This window comes from Molothrus ater, chromosome 3, assembly GCF_012460135.2.
Source record: "Molothrus ater isolate BHLD 08-10-18 breed brown headed cowbird chromosome 3, BPBGC_Mater_1.1, whole genome shotgun sequence".
NCBI lineage: Eukaryota > Metazoa > Chordata > Aves > Passeriformes > Icteridae > Molothrus > Molothrus ater.
In genome coordinates, this window is record NC_050480.2 from 109,134,862 (window position 1) to 109,152,673 (window position 17,812).

The window sequence follows — 17,812 nt, forward strand, 5'->3', positions numbered from 1 at the left end:
TAATAGGGGAGTCCTTGAGGCGCAAAGACTGGAGCTATACACAAAGGGTTTTGTTCAGCTGCACTCAGGACAAATGTTGAAACACCAATTTACAAAATTGTTTTGACACAGAATTATTTTATGGCTATTATGACACAGACATAAAATTATTTAGGTTATCCGGCCCCAAGAGGATTGGTGGGAGCTCCAGGTGGACCTAACTAAACTACTGTAGGTAATTGGGCAACACAATGGCAGATGAAATTCAACACAGACGAGCGGAAGACAAAATGTGTTGGGAGAAGAGTTTAAGTGCTAAAAACCCCATAGACTAGAGGGAGGTCATATTCTTGAAGAGCTGATAAGAACTGAACAAATCTCACTCAAAACACCCAGCTCTGTGTAGATGGCAAGCATGTAGAGAACAGGGATCAAAATAATTCTGTCTTTTATATGTTGTTTCTAGTGTCAAACAGCCTCTTACGTTTCGAGGAAAGCAAATCATCAACAGCCAAGATATTCCCTCAAAAAAAAAAAATTATCTTACAACAAATATCAGGCTAAAATTCAGAAACATCCTCTCAGTGCCAGGGAATTCCATCTTATTTAAATAAACTGTATTTATGTAAACTTCATCTTCCAGACATGAGATGTTGTTATGCTCTTGTTAGCAGGGATGACAAGTTCCCTGCTATCAAACATTTTTAAGCACCTCACACAGTGATCAACTCACCTCTCTACTCTCCCTTTGATAATCTGAGTTGAGCTCCTTAAGCCTGATATTGCAGAGCTTGTTTTCCAACCCAAGGATCAGTTTTGTGGCATTCCTTTGAACTCTGTGTAGTGCATCCTTCTTCTCCTGAAAATTAGCTACACCCTCTTAAGGAAAGCAGTTTATGGTCACAACATTCCCCTGTCCAACTTCAAAATGACTTGAAACATTTTTAAAGAGGCAAATTATATCAGGTCTTTTAGTGATGTTTGGACTGAGTGTTTCTGTGCTCTTACAAAGCAAAATGTTTGCATATCCATCACATACTTAAAATAATAGCACTTTAATACTTACTTTACTCCAGCTTTTAAAGTCTGAGCTCATTGATCTCAGAGGTCTTGTCCAACCAAAATGATTTTGTGATACTTGGCTATGTACCTGTTTGGTGTCTCTGCTAGGGCTTCTGTCAAAACAACATCATGTTCCTAAATCTGTTACGATTAGGTTTGCATAGAACCTCTAAGGTTTTCAACTTTTTTTTTTAAACCTTATTGCTGCCATTTAAACAAGACCCCTCAGTGATTCAGCGCTAGGCAGAACAAATCAGAGCAGGTCACACAGAGCCAGTAATGCATCCATTGTATCACCCTTGTGCTGCAAAACTCCCTGAGGCTCACAGGCAGAGGGGTGACTGCTCTGAGAGCATCCACTCAGACTGGGTTTCAGACGCCTGGCCTTCTCCCTTCATATCCAAAATTATGGAATTTCCTGAAATCTTGAATCTTCTGCAACTTTATTCCTGAGCATAGACATATAAATGTGTGTATATATACATGTATGTGTATGCATATGTGTGTTTATTTATTTTTAACCTTGATTTCATTTTTTTTGTCTGTATGTATCCTTGTGATGCTGATCCTGTTACCTGATCCTGATACTTAACCTTGTGATGCTGATGCTGAGCTAGAGCATCATCAGGGTTGGAATAAAAATATGATTCCAATGATTTCAACTGAGCTGAAGAAGGTTATGTAAGATGAGGATCTGTAGTATTATCTTTACTTTTTAGTGGTATAAGATTTTCTTATTGAAGTCAGAGCAACTAAGATCTGTGTGTCTGTAGGTTGCAATTGTATTGTGATCTCTACAGCTGAAAGAAATTGCTCATTTAATTAAAAGTGGAGTAGTGTTGGGTTCCTTTCTCAGAAAATAATTCAAGTAGATTAAAAAGACATCTAGGAAACATTGTCTTCAGTTCACTTTTTATGCCTGTGTGCTACATTAGTGAAGGGGAACAATTAGATGAATTCTGCAGGGCTGATTGGGATTTTGCCTGAACAAATGTGTATCAGGCGTTGCTCCAGAGATGTCAGCAGAGATAAAAAGCATCAAAACAACACACAAATCAAGCAGTGAAATTGCTGCAAATGCAGAAATGAAAGTAAGAATCAGTATTGTCTTCATCAGAGTGTAGAATTTTTCTTTCCCAGTATGAATTTTCCCTTCTGCAAATAATTTCATAGCAAAATATAATTGTCAAAGCCTTATCAGATAACAAACTGGAACAGAATATTACACTCCCAGGCTCTTACTCATTCTGATATGGAAGAGAAAAGAAGAACATATCAAAACCATAACCACAGATCTAAGAGTATTAAATGTCTTTTTATTCTGGCTTAAAATTTCCCTAAACTCTGTGCTGGCTTAGTATAATACCTTCCCCCAAATATTTCTGCAGGTTTCCCAAATAATTCCATAGGGAATAATTTAGAAAAGGGAATAGCTTTAGGGAAAAGGGAATAGAATAATTTAGAAAAGGGAATAGAAAAGGGAAAGAACACATAGGCAAGAAAAGAGAAAAAGAATGCCAAACTTCATGAAAAAAGATTTAGCTCACTTGATCCTGTGCAGCTTTCTGTGGTTTTGACCACATTAAACTCCACAGTGTTTTCCATGATGTTGAATTTTTGGGATTACAAAAAACCAAAACAAGCAATACAAAGGAATTATTAAAGGAATTTGTGAACTTAATGAGAATGGAAGAAAAATATTCTCCACCTTCTTATGTGATTGACACCAAGCCCTCATGTTAAAGTTGTTACAGAGTTTTTCACTACATCCAAAGGGCTTTAAAGCTCACCCAATAAGCAAAGTGATCCCTGTGATTTGCAGTGATTCCTGAGAAATCTGTTCTAGTGGAAGGTGTCCCTTCTCATGGCAGGGGGCTGGAATGAGATGATCTTTAAGTTCCCTTTCAACCCAAACCATTTGTTGATTCTATGAACTTTAACCAAAAATGACATCTGTGAGCTGCAGTCAGAGCCTTGAATTGAAATGAAAGCTTCTGGAAAATTAAAAGGAAATTAGAAAAAACTAACATACTCTGGGCCAGTCTAACAAAAAAATGAAGTGGATTTTTAAAGTATCTTTCAGCACTAAAAAATTCGCAATCACAAGTGAAGTTGTGAAATTGATTTCAGTAACAACATAAACCTGTTCCCATTTTTTAATATATAATTGCTAGAAAACTCAACATACAAAAGACACAGCTGAATGCAGTCCTTGAGGTCCCTGTGTCTTGTGACTGCAATCCCCCCTTTCTGTTATTAGAGTAGGTGGGGAGGGGACTTGGGACTTCTTAAAAGGGACAAGAAATATAACTGTGCTGGGGAAAAAATAATAATAAGAAGAAATCAGGATGCCCTACTGAACAGCCAGAGTCATTTTATGTGGAGTTTTCCCCTCCAGCAACCAAATGGAATCCAAACAAGACTATTTCTCTGAAAACTTGTTCCACCCACCATTCCCCAACTAAAATACATTGTAATAATATCATAAAACAGCCGAGGATGAAGAGTTTATTCTGATGGACTGCTCAACATCCTCAAAGAGTGGAAATTAATATACCTGGGAATCTCACAGTTGAAGCATTTTAATGCAAACTCGCTGTTTGCGGGGAATTGAAATACTCCACCTAAATAATTTATATATGTATCTTTGTATATTAAAAAATGGAGAAATGAAATTTCATAATAGCAATAAGTCTGGGGATGTTGTTATCAGGAGATAATCACATCCCATGGGGGTTCTTGCACTCAGCTGCTCCTCCTCTCCCTTCTCTTCCCCAGTCCTTGTCTCGCCCCTGAGGTATGATTTTACTCCTGATAATTCTTATTGTGCCTCCGTGGTTAGTAATAATAATTAAAATAAAACACTTTATTCACAACTTCCCTGGGTGCTCGGCATACCATCCAACTCCCCACCCATCCTCTGTTTTCTCTGCCTCCACTATTTGATTAACTGCCTTGGAAAGAAGAAGAGAAAAAAATAAAAAAATCCAATGAGAAGGGTTCTGTTTCTGACAGAAAATGCAGAAGGCTGTTGTGGCTGTATTGATCGGGCTGGGAGAGCGGCATTGCAAACAAGCAGAGCTCTCCTGAGAAATATACACTGAAGATCCATACGTTCATTGACATTTTATAAGATGTCTAGACTTGCTAATCCACTATGAAAAATGCAGGCTTTGTAGTATAAGAGGATGGAGAGGGGGCCGTGTCTCTTGCTCTCAGGAGCAGCCCTCTCATGTACCAAATTACCAACAGTTTAATAAGGAGGGAAAGCGGGTCCAAATTAAGACTTGGTTTCAATGGCTGGGACACCCCCTGTATTTCCCAGAATGCAGAGCTGCAATTAGCCTCAAGCCAGAAAAAGGTTCTGAAAGGTTGGTTGAGATGCTGGCTGGATTTTGTCTGTGTATGGGGAGGAGAAAAGAGCTGTAGCTGAAATTTTATAAAGTCTGAAAGTCTCTGTACTAAATGTTCCCTTCCAAAGTCAGACACTTTTCCTGCTCCATCTATTCACCTTTCACAGCAACTTTTTTCCCCTGCAGACTGGTGGAGGATAAAGTAGTAAATACGACAAGTTCTCAGTGCCCAGCCATCCCTTTCTACCGGCCTCCACGGAGACTTCTGTAGGCAAAGATGAAAATGGGTTGGCAGAAACCACATCTAGAGGCGACGGCAGAAAATTTTCCACCCCAGAGATGGGAGGAAGAAGAAAACTCTAGGTCACCTTTGTGGCTTCTCATATTTACATCGTTGCAGGGATGCCTTAGAGAGATTCGAGCCTGGCTCAATTGCTCCAGCATCTTAGGGACCAAAACTGAATTTCTGCTGTCTGGCAGCTTGTTACCCTTGGAAAGAAACCCTCCCTGCGCCCTTTGCAACAGCTTCCCCTTTGCAATAAAATTTGTCTGGCAATGTAAAATAAATGTGTGGGTTTTTATCAAATTAGAGAGTGTTTCTTGTGTAAGGTGAAGGCAAGGGCAGGATACTGCTGTAGTTAAACTAGAGGTCTGTAACATCTATAAGGAAATTAGGTTAGAACTAGTAGTTTGTCCTGAATACAAATTCAAGTGCACTAATGTGTTTTGTGTATACAGTTAGTGCTGTGGCAACAGGTACAGCAGAGCAGTGAAAGTGCAGGAAAGGATGTGGGATTTTTTACTACTTGGAGTAGCATGACAGCATTCAATGAAACTAAGTCACATACCCAGAAGTTCAACTACACAGAATGAATAGAACAGTTTGAGTTGGAAGGGATGTTTTAAAGCTCATCTCATTCCAGCCCTTTGCCATGGGCAGGGACACCTTCAGCTATCCCAGCCTCTTCCATCCAAGCCTCATCCATCCTGGCCTTGGACACTTCCAGGGATGCGGCAACCACAGCTTCTCTGGGCAACCTGTGCCAGAGCCTCCCCACCCTCACAGGGAAAAAATTATTGACCAAAAACAATTGCTATTAAAATTACCATTCCTTAATTCTAAACCCCCTCCACTAACTCTGACTGACTTCTCGAGAGATGCTCTTAAAAACCTCTCTGAAGGACTTTCACTGAGGAAAGAGAAATGCACTGGATTCATGTTACAAATTTTAGCCAACACTTTGACACTTTGATGATTCACAGTGCATTTAGGATCTGTTGGAGAAAGTACTCCTAGCCACACAGAAACAGAGGATCTGTAAGTAAGGTTTAAACTCCCCAGCAGTAGGAATGCCTTTGGTAAAAATACTGTTAGGCAGGAAGATTCAAATTACAATAGCTGAGAAAGGATTTCCCTCGACTGCATGGATCCCGCACTCCAGTACAGTGTATTATATATATATATATATATATACACATATATATATATATAATATAAATATTTTATAAACATATACAAAACCAGTAGTATGATCTAATACCAATCATATTTTTTTATATATGTATATATATATATATATATATATATTTCTAGCAGACTAATATATAATATTTACCCAATGGAAATGAAAGAACTCTTCCATCACTTGGACACTAAAGCCAAAAATTATTTGAAGGTGGTCTACTGGGCTAGGGCAAGGGTGAAATTATTGGTGGGAAAAAGATGGGATAAGGTATTATATTCAAACTCTATTGAAGAGAGAGAGTAGACAACCCCAGGCTTTGGGGGATCTGCACAAGAACCTTATTATATGATCCAAATACAGAAGTCCAAACTTACAAAAGAGTTGGATTTTATCTTCTGAAAAGCTACAGAAATCCTATCACCACTTACCCAGAATTAAGGTTTTAGTATTTTATGGATAATGTGATCTGTTCCAAAGGGTGCAGGAGATTCCAGAAGTGCTCATCTCATTGCTCCCATAAGGCCGTGCAATAATCTTCCAGAACAGAAATAAACATATTTCCTGGCAAAATTTTGCAAAATTCCTTTATTATTATTTTCTTCTGTTTTTTTTTTTCAAATTATTAAAGAGTGTTGGAGAGCAGTACTTCCAATAAGAACACTGTGTTTTTTAAAACTAGAGCTTGGTAACAGAGGTGGAGGTTTTGCCTGGAATTATGTTTCAATCTATGAGATAAAAGTTTGTCTGCTGTAGCAATTTTCACTGTTTAATATTGTCATTTTCTAGCTAGTATTAACTTTAAAAACCTTTTGGAAAAAAAAAAAGCTCACTCAATTTACTAGTCATCTATTATAACCAATATTGACTGGATTTTTACCACTTGAATTATCACAGAATAGGTGCTGAATCAGGTCTAATGATAATGTTCAAGGGATGAAATAGAAACAAATAAAAATCCCTCTCTCATCTCCTGATTATGAATAGAAATTAGCAGTAAGCCAAACACATTTAAATTCTTAAGACCCCCTGTGCACCTAAGATTTTCTGATGAACTCAAAATGCTGGTCTCAAAATACCCAATACAAAAAAAAAAAATAGCATTAATAATTTCTTGAAAATTAGTCTCACTCATGTTGTTTTAAGGAGGGAATTAAAAAAATATATAAAAATATCAGCAGGAAGTTCAACTAATAACAAAAAGTCTGAAAAGACAGATCTGAATACTTTAAAAAATCAAGATAAAATACTCTAGACAATTCTTTAGTTATGGAACCACCCTTTAGCTATTTCTCAGTTCCACCTGCCTCAAGGAGCAAGTGAAACTGAGAAACCACTTTTTTAAATAATATTTTCTGGAAGCCAAGTAAAGTATTCCAGGAAGTTCAGCTCTGTGAGAAATTTGCGACTGCTTTCCTTTTTGATGTCCCTCCAGTGACAGGAAAGTCATTTGCCCCAGAGTGTGTATATAAATAAGAAAGAATCACGGCAAAAGAAGATATTTTTTTCCCTTTCACAGTTCCTATGGAAAAGGGCATTAGTCAAAAGAAGTAAAGTATGCTGGATCGTGACTCGTATTCATTACAGCTTCCTCAAAGCCAGCTTGAGTTCAAAACCACATATTTTTAAATTAATAGGTATGGGATCAATATTTTTTTTTCTTTTTCCAGGATTAGTGTCCTGGCTTCTGACAGAGGAAAAAAAAAAAAATCTTGGGTTTCTCAGTACAAAATCGAGAGTCTGTGACTTGCATATATAGTTAGCCTTGGAAACTGAGATAAAACCTTTGTAATGCAGTTTGGAGTTACATTGACTTCCATTGAGCTCTTGGCTGAAAAAGGGATTAAAATATGGCAATTCTGTTGTAGATGTACAAAGAAAACAGTGAACTTGACAAAGGATTTTTTTTTTTCATCTAAATGCTGCAGTTAATTTCACTGACTCTTTGTTTTGTTTCTAGGCTCAGGCTCTAGATCATCAGTACCACATATATGTTAATTCACTACAGGGAATTCCCAAGTGGAGAAAGAAAAATAATTAAGTCATAGAACCATTTAGGTTGCAAGGAATCTTGAATGATCATCTGGACCAGACCCTTCTTCAAAGAAGGAACATTTCTGAAGTTATATCAGATTGTTAATTCCCTTGCACTCCTCACATCCTGGTGCAGCTTAAAGGAATAAGAATTTTGCAGGCTGGACTTGCAGAACTGAAATTTGCCTCTTCTATTTCCTACTGATATAAAAATATAGTTTGCAACAAGTCAGTGTTTCTTTCAGCAGCCTTCTCAAGAGTACTGGTCATGGGCAAAGTTTTTTATGTGCAAAATACTGCATAAAACACAAAACAAAAGTTCATTCAATTCACAGCACAGAACTTCAAACGATCTTTCAGACTTCCTAGGTTCCCCAGTTCCACCCAAGATTAAAAAAAATATAATTCCAGCAGCATGTCTACTACTATTGGCACTGTACCACAGAGTAGGGCAAGCATCACAGAATGGTTTGGTTTGGAAGGGACCTGAAAGATCATCTCATTCCAACCGCTTACCATGGGCAGGGACACCGCTCATATCCCAGGCTGCTCCAAGCCCCATCCAACCTGGCCTTGGACACTTCCAGGGATGGAGCAGCCACAGCTTCTCTGGGCAACCTGTCCAGGGCCTCACCACCCTCACAGCAAAATTTTGTAATTTTATTCTCCTTAAGGCTTTAAGGATATAGGAGATATACCCCTAAACACCTTTTAAAGAAATCTATGAAATAATAACGCACTAATAACACCACCAGAAGAGAGTAACAAAGGCCAACTATATTAAATGTTCAGGAAAAATGTCCTAACAGTCTTTACTGATGAACAAATTGAGACTACACCAAGGACTGACTCTGCACTGACATTTGGTGCCATTTGAAAAGACCAAGGATGGTTGAAACACCAACAGGGTGGCATCTGTGGCGCAGGACATGGATGGGTTTTATACTCTTTGACACTGATGGGTGGAGGAGAAGTAGAACACTGTAAGGGATTTAGAATTTAATTAGAGACATTGATGTTTAAGAAACTTAACTGAGGCTTCACATCTTAGCTTCGAAACTGTGACTGTAGATTCCTATTATTTGGTTATACTGCCTCAGCAGCACCTTTCTGAGCTGCTTATGAGAGAGATTAATATGAATGTGTAGTGGCATGAAGTGTGTCAGCAATGATGTTTTCCATCTGGATAGAAAAAGCAGAGAGAGAAAAATTACTCTTTTTTTTTCACCTTGCAATTATTTCTTAATGGTAATAAAGCAAAAGAGAACTAACAAGGCCCATAACTCCTAATGGCTTTTAGGGTTTTAGAAAATTTTTAGGCTTTTTGGACTTCTAGAAATTTTCATAGGTTTTGGCATGTTTTAGCATCATCCTAAGCGCTTCTGAAGCAAAGTCTCTCACCCAAAGTCTCACAGGGCTGAACCAGGGATTCAGCACAGTCATTTTGATCTGCATCAAATGCTTTACGCATAAACCTGCCCTCGCATTTTTTCAGTCGAGTGGGAGAAGGGTTGATCTCATTTCTCATTTCCTACAAGAGTCACACACTGTTTCCCTGGAATCCTGCTGAACACCAGCCTCAGGTGCCTTGCTAGCCTCCTGTGTGTCAGAATCAGTCTGTGGAAGTCACTCTTCTGGGAAGAGCACAGTGACTGAGGCTCACCTAACACAGCACGGACCAGGCAGGCGACAGGAGCAGCAGCCCAAGCTTGCTGTCAGATGTAGGCCATTCCTCTTGTAGCTGAACCATCTTCTGTGGACTGGAACTCAGGAAGGCTGTGCTTCTGGGTGAAAAAATAATATATAGTACATGGCTGTTGGTTAAATTATTCATTTGTAAACCTTAGAGAGAAGCTAACTTATATAAAAAGTCCAAGCAGATAAAGACATACTGGATCATTATGACAATGAAAATAGTGTAAGGATACAAGAATGAGAAATACATTACAAGGTGTAACATATGCTTTATTTTTTGCTTGATTGCTTAAACGAGGTAGCAGTGGGAGACCACTATCCTGTGACAATGTTATGCTCCATTGACTTTATAAACCAAAATAGAATTACCCCTAACTAATCTGAAGACAAAATTACTCTACGGTAACCGTATAGATATTGCTCAGTGGAGGATATAAATTCATGTGCTTAGTTTGCCTATAACCAGAAAAACAAAATTCTGTTTGAATTTATGAATTTATGCAGTTATTTTTTCTCATTCTGACACCCCCTATACCTCAAACAAATGTGAATGTAAAGAAGTTTTTCATTTTTCTTCCATTTGTTTGCATCAAGCTTGCACTCTAAATTCCATTCTGGATAAGGACATATATATGTAAACATATTTGCATCTATGTGGGTACACAGAGACTCCTGCATGTCTGTCTGTCCTCAAAATCCACCCTGGGCCTTTCCCAGCAAAGCCATGGCTGGGATCTGACTTGCACGTGGGGATTGAAGAACATTTGGGAGCAGTGGAGGCAAAGCCTCCTCTGGCAGGCAGTCAGAGAATCATTTAAAGCATTTTGATGGAATTTAGGGCAAAGTCTCTCCCTGAAAGTTTCAGTAAACTGAAACTGCCAGACCTTCCTCTCTGGCCACATTTATTAATGTCTTTTATCTTTCAAAATAGACTGGTCTCACCCTTCTGCTCCTCTGGAATAGTGCTGAGACCAACCACAGCACTCTCTATTTGAAGGGGGTGAGTGCAAACTGGTCCGTGCCAAAAGATGCCAAGGGCTGCTCTATTTATATATTTCTATAAACAGGTAATTTTGGCATCTGATTCCATTGCCCTAATTCCATTGTCCTACTAATTTACTAGCAAAGGAGCAACCTGCAGGTATTATCCCCGAGGCTGATGCAACTTGATGAGATGGGGGGGAACAGTTCCTTCCTGTGCTACCCAAAGCACACATCATACCAGGAAATTCTTGTGCCAAAATCATGAATGAGTTTTCACAGGAAACCCTGGAAAAAAAAACCTCTTCAAATATATGGAAAGCAGGAGGTGAATATGACAAGATAAAACTGACTCAAATATTGAGTATTTTTCAGAGCAGAACTGCTTAGTTTAGAGTATCAGCCTAAGGTGATATCTTACAGACAGAAAAACAAATGGTGTATAGTAGGAAAATGTTTTGATTAAGAGTTTGTAGGTGTATGCATTTAAAATATAGCATTTTACACCATTATTAAGAAATCACAGATTCGTCGTCTTGTCTTGAAACAAACAATATGTCATACAGTCTTGTGTTCCTCATCTTCCTTCTTCTGGAAGATTCTTGTGCCCAAAACCTATTTTTTTCCAAGAGATATGGGTTATTTCATGGCTGAATGGAAAGAGAAGGCAATCCTAAGAATTTCTTTTACACTAAATCTGCTTTGATTCACAAGGCAAGAAGCTTTTTGGAAATGAGATTTGACCTTAGGCTTTGATCCTGCTAAGAAAGTGTGTGTAGAAGCTTAAATATTTGCTCACGTACATCCTGTGAATTCAATGGGACTTTTCACATGATGAGAAATACAGAAGAGTGTGAAAGATTTACTTTTTACTTCAGTGGAAATAGACCATGGAAAAATGTACTTAAAATTCATTTAGCAAATTAAACAGTGTTTGTGGTGCAGGAAAATTATTAATTGAGATACCTCTTTTTTTATGCAACCTGACAATTTATTTGTGGTTTTAATATCTGTAGCACATTAAGAGATCACATAATCATAGTTCTGCTCCTTCTCATGTCTCTGGTGGGTCAGGACAGAGCTGGATTAATTCTGATTTACACCTCCCTTAAACACAGAACCCTGGTGGTTACTCAGTGAGGGACTACACACTAGAGAGACATTCCAAAGAAATCATCACAGGAATTTACACCAGCGGCTGAAGAAAATTGGAACAGTTCTCTTCTTTGATTACACTTAAAAAAAAGAAAAGGGAAGGAAGAAGAATAGCACTGTAGGTTTAAGTTCTCCGTCAGGATGGAATACCAAATTTCTTTTTTTTTTTTTTAAAGTGCTCTGACAAGGAAAAACAGGAGGGGAAGGGTGTGCTCCTATACACTTAAATGTGGAAGCATGAACATAGAAAGGGAGGAGGGGTTTTGGTGGCTTTTCAAGAAGTAAGTGTACCTGAATATGCAAATGCACCCTCACTGCTTTGGTGTTTACACCTGATTCAAATGTATACAAACACATAACAGACAGGCCATTACGTATTTTTGCATACACATGTATTTATTCATGTGCACACAGACACACCAAGGGTGTGTTTGACAGATCTAAGGAAAAACAAGGCTCTGACTCACCCAGTATTGTTTCCTCTGTTGATGCCAGATTTCCTTTTGCTGTTTTGTGTCTTTTGTCAGTGGTAAAGATGCTACTACACTGATGAAAGTGGAAAAGCAACAAATTTTGCTTGTCCTGTTTACACCTTAGCCGCTGTTAGGGTTCCTTATTTACAAGAGTTTTAAACCAATTAACTACATTTTCCTGCACTCTTTGGAGATCAAATGAAGCAGACAACAATGAGTTTAATATAAAAGTCAATCCAACAGACATACAAAAGATAGATTTGCTTCTTTACTCTTAAAAAAAAAAGCCTGGAAAATGCTGCTAGGATTTTCCTGATTCTTGCATCTGGGTTAGAAATCCAGAATCTCAATGTTTTGACTCACACAGAAAAATAAATTAATTGTCACAATCTTGCTGGTGATGTTTCCCATTTAAAGGTAACTGCACTGCAGCTCCCAAAAAAAAAAAACTTTACTCTCTCTGATGGTTGTCTGTGGCAAACTTTATATGAATTTCAGAAAGTCAGATCTGGAGATGTTCTGCTTTGGTTTAGCAAAAAACACCTCACCATAAAATTGCAGAAAAACTTGTAGAACCTCAAAGATTGTCTTTTCTTCACCAGTGTCACTCAATGTAATTCATGAGATGGTGACTTGATCACATGATTGAGCAAGACAGTACAAGGCATGGAAGTGGCGTCTTTTAATCCAAGAGAGGCATCCAACCTTGAGATCTAAAGTGGCATCTTCCCTGAATTTACTTCATTCTTGACCCTTTCATGGTCTTTTCTGAAAACTTAAAGGACTTCATCTCATTGTCTTGGCCATGGTGAAGCTTCAGGTAGGAGGCAGAAAGCTTCTCTCTGAAACTGAACTTCTGCAGACATAGATGTAGCTAATGGTAAGGACCCAGAGATCTTGTATAAGGACAAGGGAATTGGATATATACAAAAGAGAAAGCATAAACAGACATGGAGGACAGGTAGATTTATTGATATTTAAATGAGTTTTAGCCAGACTGAATTATAGAAACAATCCATGCCCAGCAAAAGACCGCAAAAGAGGAGGTGGAGGTACAGTGTGTTTAGAGTCACATCATCAAAATAACAATATCTCACTGCAGAACACTGTGAGAAGGAAGCCCTTACTGGGACTGTAGCACACAGTTTTATTTGATTTTCCTCAGAGGTATTAGAAAGCATTGTAAATATGATGAGATCCACTGGAACATGAATGAACTAAAAAGATTGCCATTGTGAAAGCATTCCCTGCTGGATGTTTGAATCTATTTGTCTTTCCAGAGGGGTCTGCTTCCAAAATCTTGGAGTGTACACACACATACACAGACATAAACAGCTGCAATAAATACACACACATATAAAAGGAAGATGAAACTTTTGCAGTTTCCATTTACAGGTCCATTAGAAAGACATCAAAGGAATATTCTGACATTTCTGGTCATAATCTCAGGCTATGCTCAGAAAGAATTGTTAACTGTGGTGCTCTGGCTTGATTCCAAGTTATATTCAGCTTATCTGAAAAAGGTACTTTCAGGTGAAAAGGTTATCCTTCATTCCCTCTCCAGGGACCCAGGCACATGTTGAAGACAGAGTGGCTGCAGTGCTCTACCTCAGAAGTGGCTGTATTTCAGAGGTGAGGGAATAATCCCATTCGTTCAGCTCCTGCCAGTGGATGTGCACTCATGGGGGAATCAAACTTTAAAACTGCAGGCTGGAAAATGCTTTGGGACTTTCCAGAGTAGAAAGACAGATTTTAAAATACAAAGCAAGGAAGGCAAGGAAATAGGGAAAATGAGGAATTGATAAAGAGTGAATAAGGATGGTAAAGAACAGAGGGGGAAAAAGAAATAGGAATTCAGAGTACAAGAATGATTTGAGATTTTTCTAGCTGAGCTCCAGGGAAAATCTGAAATGTAGAGAAGCTCCTACTGAAGAAATGTACCCAGCTGGTGGCTCAATTTGGTCTTATGATTCTGGCTAAACCAAAGTAATTTAGCCATAATGGAATGAGTCTGCTTGTCAGAAATCTTACTATTCCTTCTGGTACTTTCCTGAATATTACAACCTATGGCAGAGGCTGGGAAAAGCAAAAGCTTGGCTCTTAGTCTTGCTGATTTACAGAGAGGGAAATGAAGTCAGAATGTGTTCAGATTTAACTGTAATTTTTTACTTAACTAAGAGCCAAGCAGACTTCTTGTTTCCTTGCCCTCGGTAGAAATGATTGATAGCTGAACAAAAGCTGCGGCACCAAGTTCCAGATGATTAAGGAAATTCTTTCAGCACAGGGTCATTCACGAGCCCAAATGGTTTTGACAGAACAGATAAAATTGATTTAACTTAAGAAAGCTACAATTTTTTTCTAGCCAGACACACATCAAACATTAAATATACAATGCAGAGGTACAGTGATCTTGAGCCAAAGCAGACTGTATTCTCTTAAGAGACCTGACTGGTCTTTCAATTGTACAAAGTGCATCCTCTATCTGTTTAGGAGGCTGCCATGCTTTATTAGAGTCAGATCAGCTGCATGATGGTGTGAGTCAGGCAGAATTGTTCCTCCCTGTGCATTGAACTGTCAATATCCACCAGACCTCTGCAATTTAAACTTGTGTATAAACAGTGTCTAGAAATGTTCAAGAAGTCCACACACCCAGAGTTCATCTATGAAGAAGATGCATCATCAAGCAAAGGATGTGTGTGGCATTGAGGAGGTATCTCCAGGCTGAAAAGGGGTTGAAAAAAAAATTTTATTGTGCATTTTAATTGTGTCTGGGTCTTTTTGCTTATTGAAGTCATGATTGCTGAAGGACATAGGTGATCTTCCTGGGCCTGTGTGCTTGTCCTGTCCTGTCCCTGGCATTGTGATGTCTGATTTATGACCATCTGCTGCTTTTTCAAGAAAAACATGCATGGGGTAATTTTGGTACCTTTTGGGACTACCTAAAAACAGCAGCTAGACAAAATTAAGAGAATAAAAAGTAGTTATCTTTACTGAAGGGCCTTCAGGTACATTTAGGGCAAATGAAGCTCCTCCCTTCTGCCAGGGGCTACACCCAAAAAATGGACGATGGGTCATGGGTTTTCACACTTTTATAAGTTTGGTCCATTTGCATCTTAATCTTCCAATTACAGCTTCAGGTAATGAGGCCATTTACCCCAAGTTTGCTGCACCCCAACCCACTATTTTTTACATTTCTTGGGGCCTGAGGCAGTGAGTTATCCTTGATTCCCTGGCCTAGAGAGGAACAGTTTTGTCTCACCAAAATGTGAAGACGGTAGCTAAGACTCTACATGGAGTTTAGAGCTATACACTAAAGAATTGCAGGATTACAAATATATGAAAAATATAAGAGCTAAAATCCTAAAGCAGATCCTGCACCACTAGGATGTCCTGATCCAACACTGAGGTCGTAAACCTCATTGGTACGGACTCTGGGAGGAGATTGTGCTGTTATCCCTGGGGTAGCTTGGTCCATTGATAAATTGTATTGGGTTTGGATGCTATTAGCACGTTGAGGGGTTGCTCTCAGTCAAGAAGTATGGTCTAATTTTTGGAGGTTTTGTTTTGCTCCAAGAGATTTGAGGGAGAGTTTTATCCTCTCCCATTGTTCTCAGTCTTCCCCCCATCCCATCCCATCCCATCCCATCCCATCCCATCCCATCCCATCCCATCCCATCCCATCCCATCCTATCCCATCCCGCCGCCAGAGGTGCCACCCCACCATCCATCCTCAGCGTGGTGCCCCAGCGCGTCCTCATTGTCATTCTGCCCGTGTCCCCCCGTTCCCTGTGCTCTCCAAAGGTCAGCCCGAGGTCTGCGCTGGAGCGATAATGGGCGAGGGGAGCTCGCCAGCAGCTCCTGCCGCTGCTCCGGCGCTCGCTCCCCGCACATCAAGGCGCACACGCTCCGTGCTCCCTCGCCCTCCCTCCCTCTCTCTCTGCCTTGCAAATGACTCTGAGGAGCAGAGGCTGGTGGATGATTTAGATCGGGGGGGGTGGGGTGGAAAAAAAAGCACTCAATTTTTTTTCCCCCCCTATTTTATTTTTTTTTACTTTTTTTTTTGAACTGGGCTCCCAGAGAGCACTCAGGGCTGCCACGCAGTGCAGGACGCCTACCTGCTCAACTGCAGGGAAACAAGCTTCTGAAGGCTTTAATGGGATTTTGCCCGAGGCTGTTTTATTAAGATGTCGGCTTTTTCTGCTGCCTCTGCAGCTGACACCATTCACTGTCAGCTGCCCCCCTTCCCCAGTCCCCCTCCTCCCGTCCCCCCCAACAATGCACCAAATTACTCGCTTCATTTAGTGCTCATGGCTCAGCACAGGCAAATAAGAGGAAAGAGTTCGACTTGACCAGATGAGTCTCAGCGAAGGGAGGTGAAAAGACACTGCTGCTTAACTGGGGGGTTTCAAGCAGAAAAGGGAAAAGATCAATACCACTGGGGCTTACTCCCACTCTATTAGAAAGAATCATATTTCATATTAACATAGCCAATTTAGGAGCCACATTTACATTCCTAATTTGCATCCTGGCTTTAAAAGCTCATTTGAAATGCATTGTATAATTATTGATGCCTTATATGTGAATATACCACACAGTGGCAGGTTGGAAAGGGGAGGAAATGCCGTCTGGTTTCAATAAACAAACTAGTTACAAGTTTTAATGAATGTTAGTCCGTAATAAATGACTTTTTTTTTTTTCTTTTTTCCATCTCAGATTAAAAAAAGAAAGAGTGGAGCTGGACGAGCTAATTAGGGGCTGTGTATTTCAGTAGCAAGAGTAAATGAGATACGGCACAGCAGTGGAAAATGTTCTGTGTAATGCCCCTTCCTCCCTTGTTGTGCCTGAGTGGTACTGGCAGAGAGAAGGATGGTTTCCTATCCAGAACTGAGCAGGCTGAGGAAATCCTGTCTGGAAGGCAAGGCACGCTCTGCAAGTGTCGGGAAAGATTATCTCTGATATCTCTCATTAAATTCTCCAGATTTCCATGTAAGCTTAAGGTAAACCGAGAGGAGGAAAGGAGTGGATAGGAAAAGTAATGATTTGTGAGTCTTGGCAAACACATCCTCACTTATTTCTTACTAGGTTATTTCTTTGGTTGGAAGGCTGGAATTATCACTGAGGTGGGGTAAAGTTATCTCTGCATGAGGAAAACAGAAAGGTTCCCTAAAGCTGAGGATAATATCCCCATCTAGACTGAGGATTCAGGGGCTGGGCTTGCTGCCTCTGCTGAGGACATGGATGAGAGGAAAAGTCTGGGCATTCAAGCTCTTTGACTTTCAGAAGTGAAGTGGCAAGACACAGAAACCCCCAAGAGACCCCTATGTTTAACCCTCTCGTGGGTGAGCCTGCTCTTTGCCTCTAGTCTTGACAACGGATAAAGCTCCTTGATAAATTTCCTTGGCTCTCACAGGAATTTCATCCATTTGAAAGAAAAACTTCTCACCAGAACACGTTGAATGAGCCTGTTTGTTTGGTGGCAATGCTTGGAATGTTCTGGGTTATGTGCAAGGCTTTTGAACTGGGAATTGGGAACAGACTGATGGTGTTTTACCCTAGCTGAACCCAACACCACTTTTTTATGTTCTGAATTTTGCAGTTTGTGATGTCCTTTACTTCT

At 39.6% G+C, this 17,812-nt stretch overlaps 1 protein-coding gene across 1 annotated transcript in view; it reads right to left on the reverse strand.

Annotated features, from left to right (window-relative positions):
• Window positions 1-16,086, reverse strand: part of LOC118684729 (cysteine-rich venom protein LEI1-like) — a 111,541-nt gene extending 95,455 nt beyond the window's left edge. The window contains exon 1 of the mRNA XM_036379798.2: window positions 15,917-16,086. Coding sequence (XP_036235691.1) covers window positions 15,917-16,086 — 170 coding nt within the window. The remainder of the gene's footprint in view (window positions 1-15,916) is intronic.
• Between the last annotated feature and the right edge of the window lie 1,726 nt (window positions 16,087-17,812).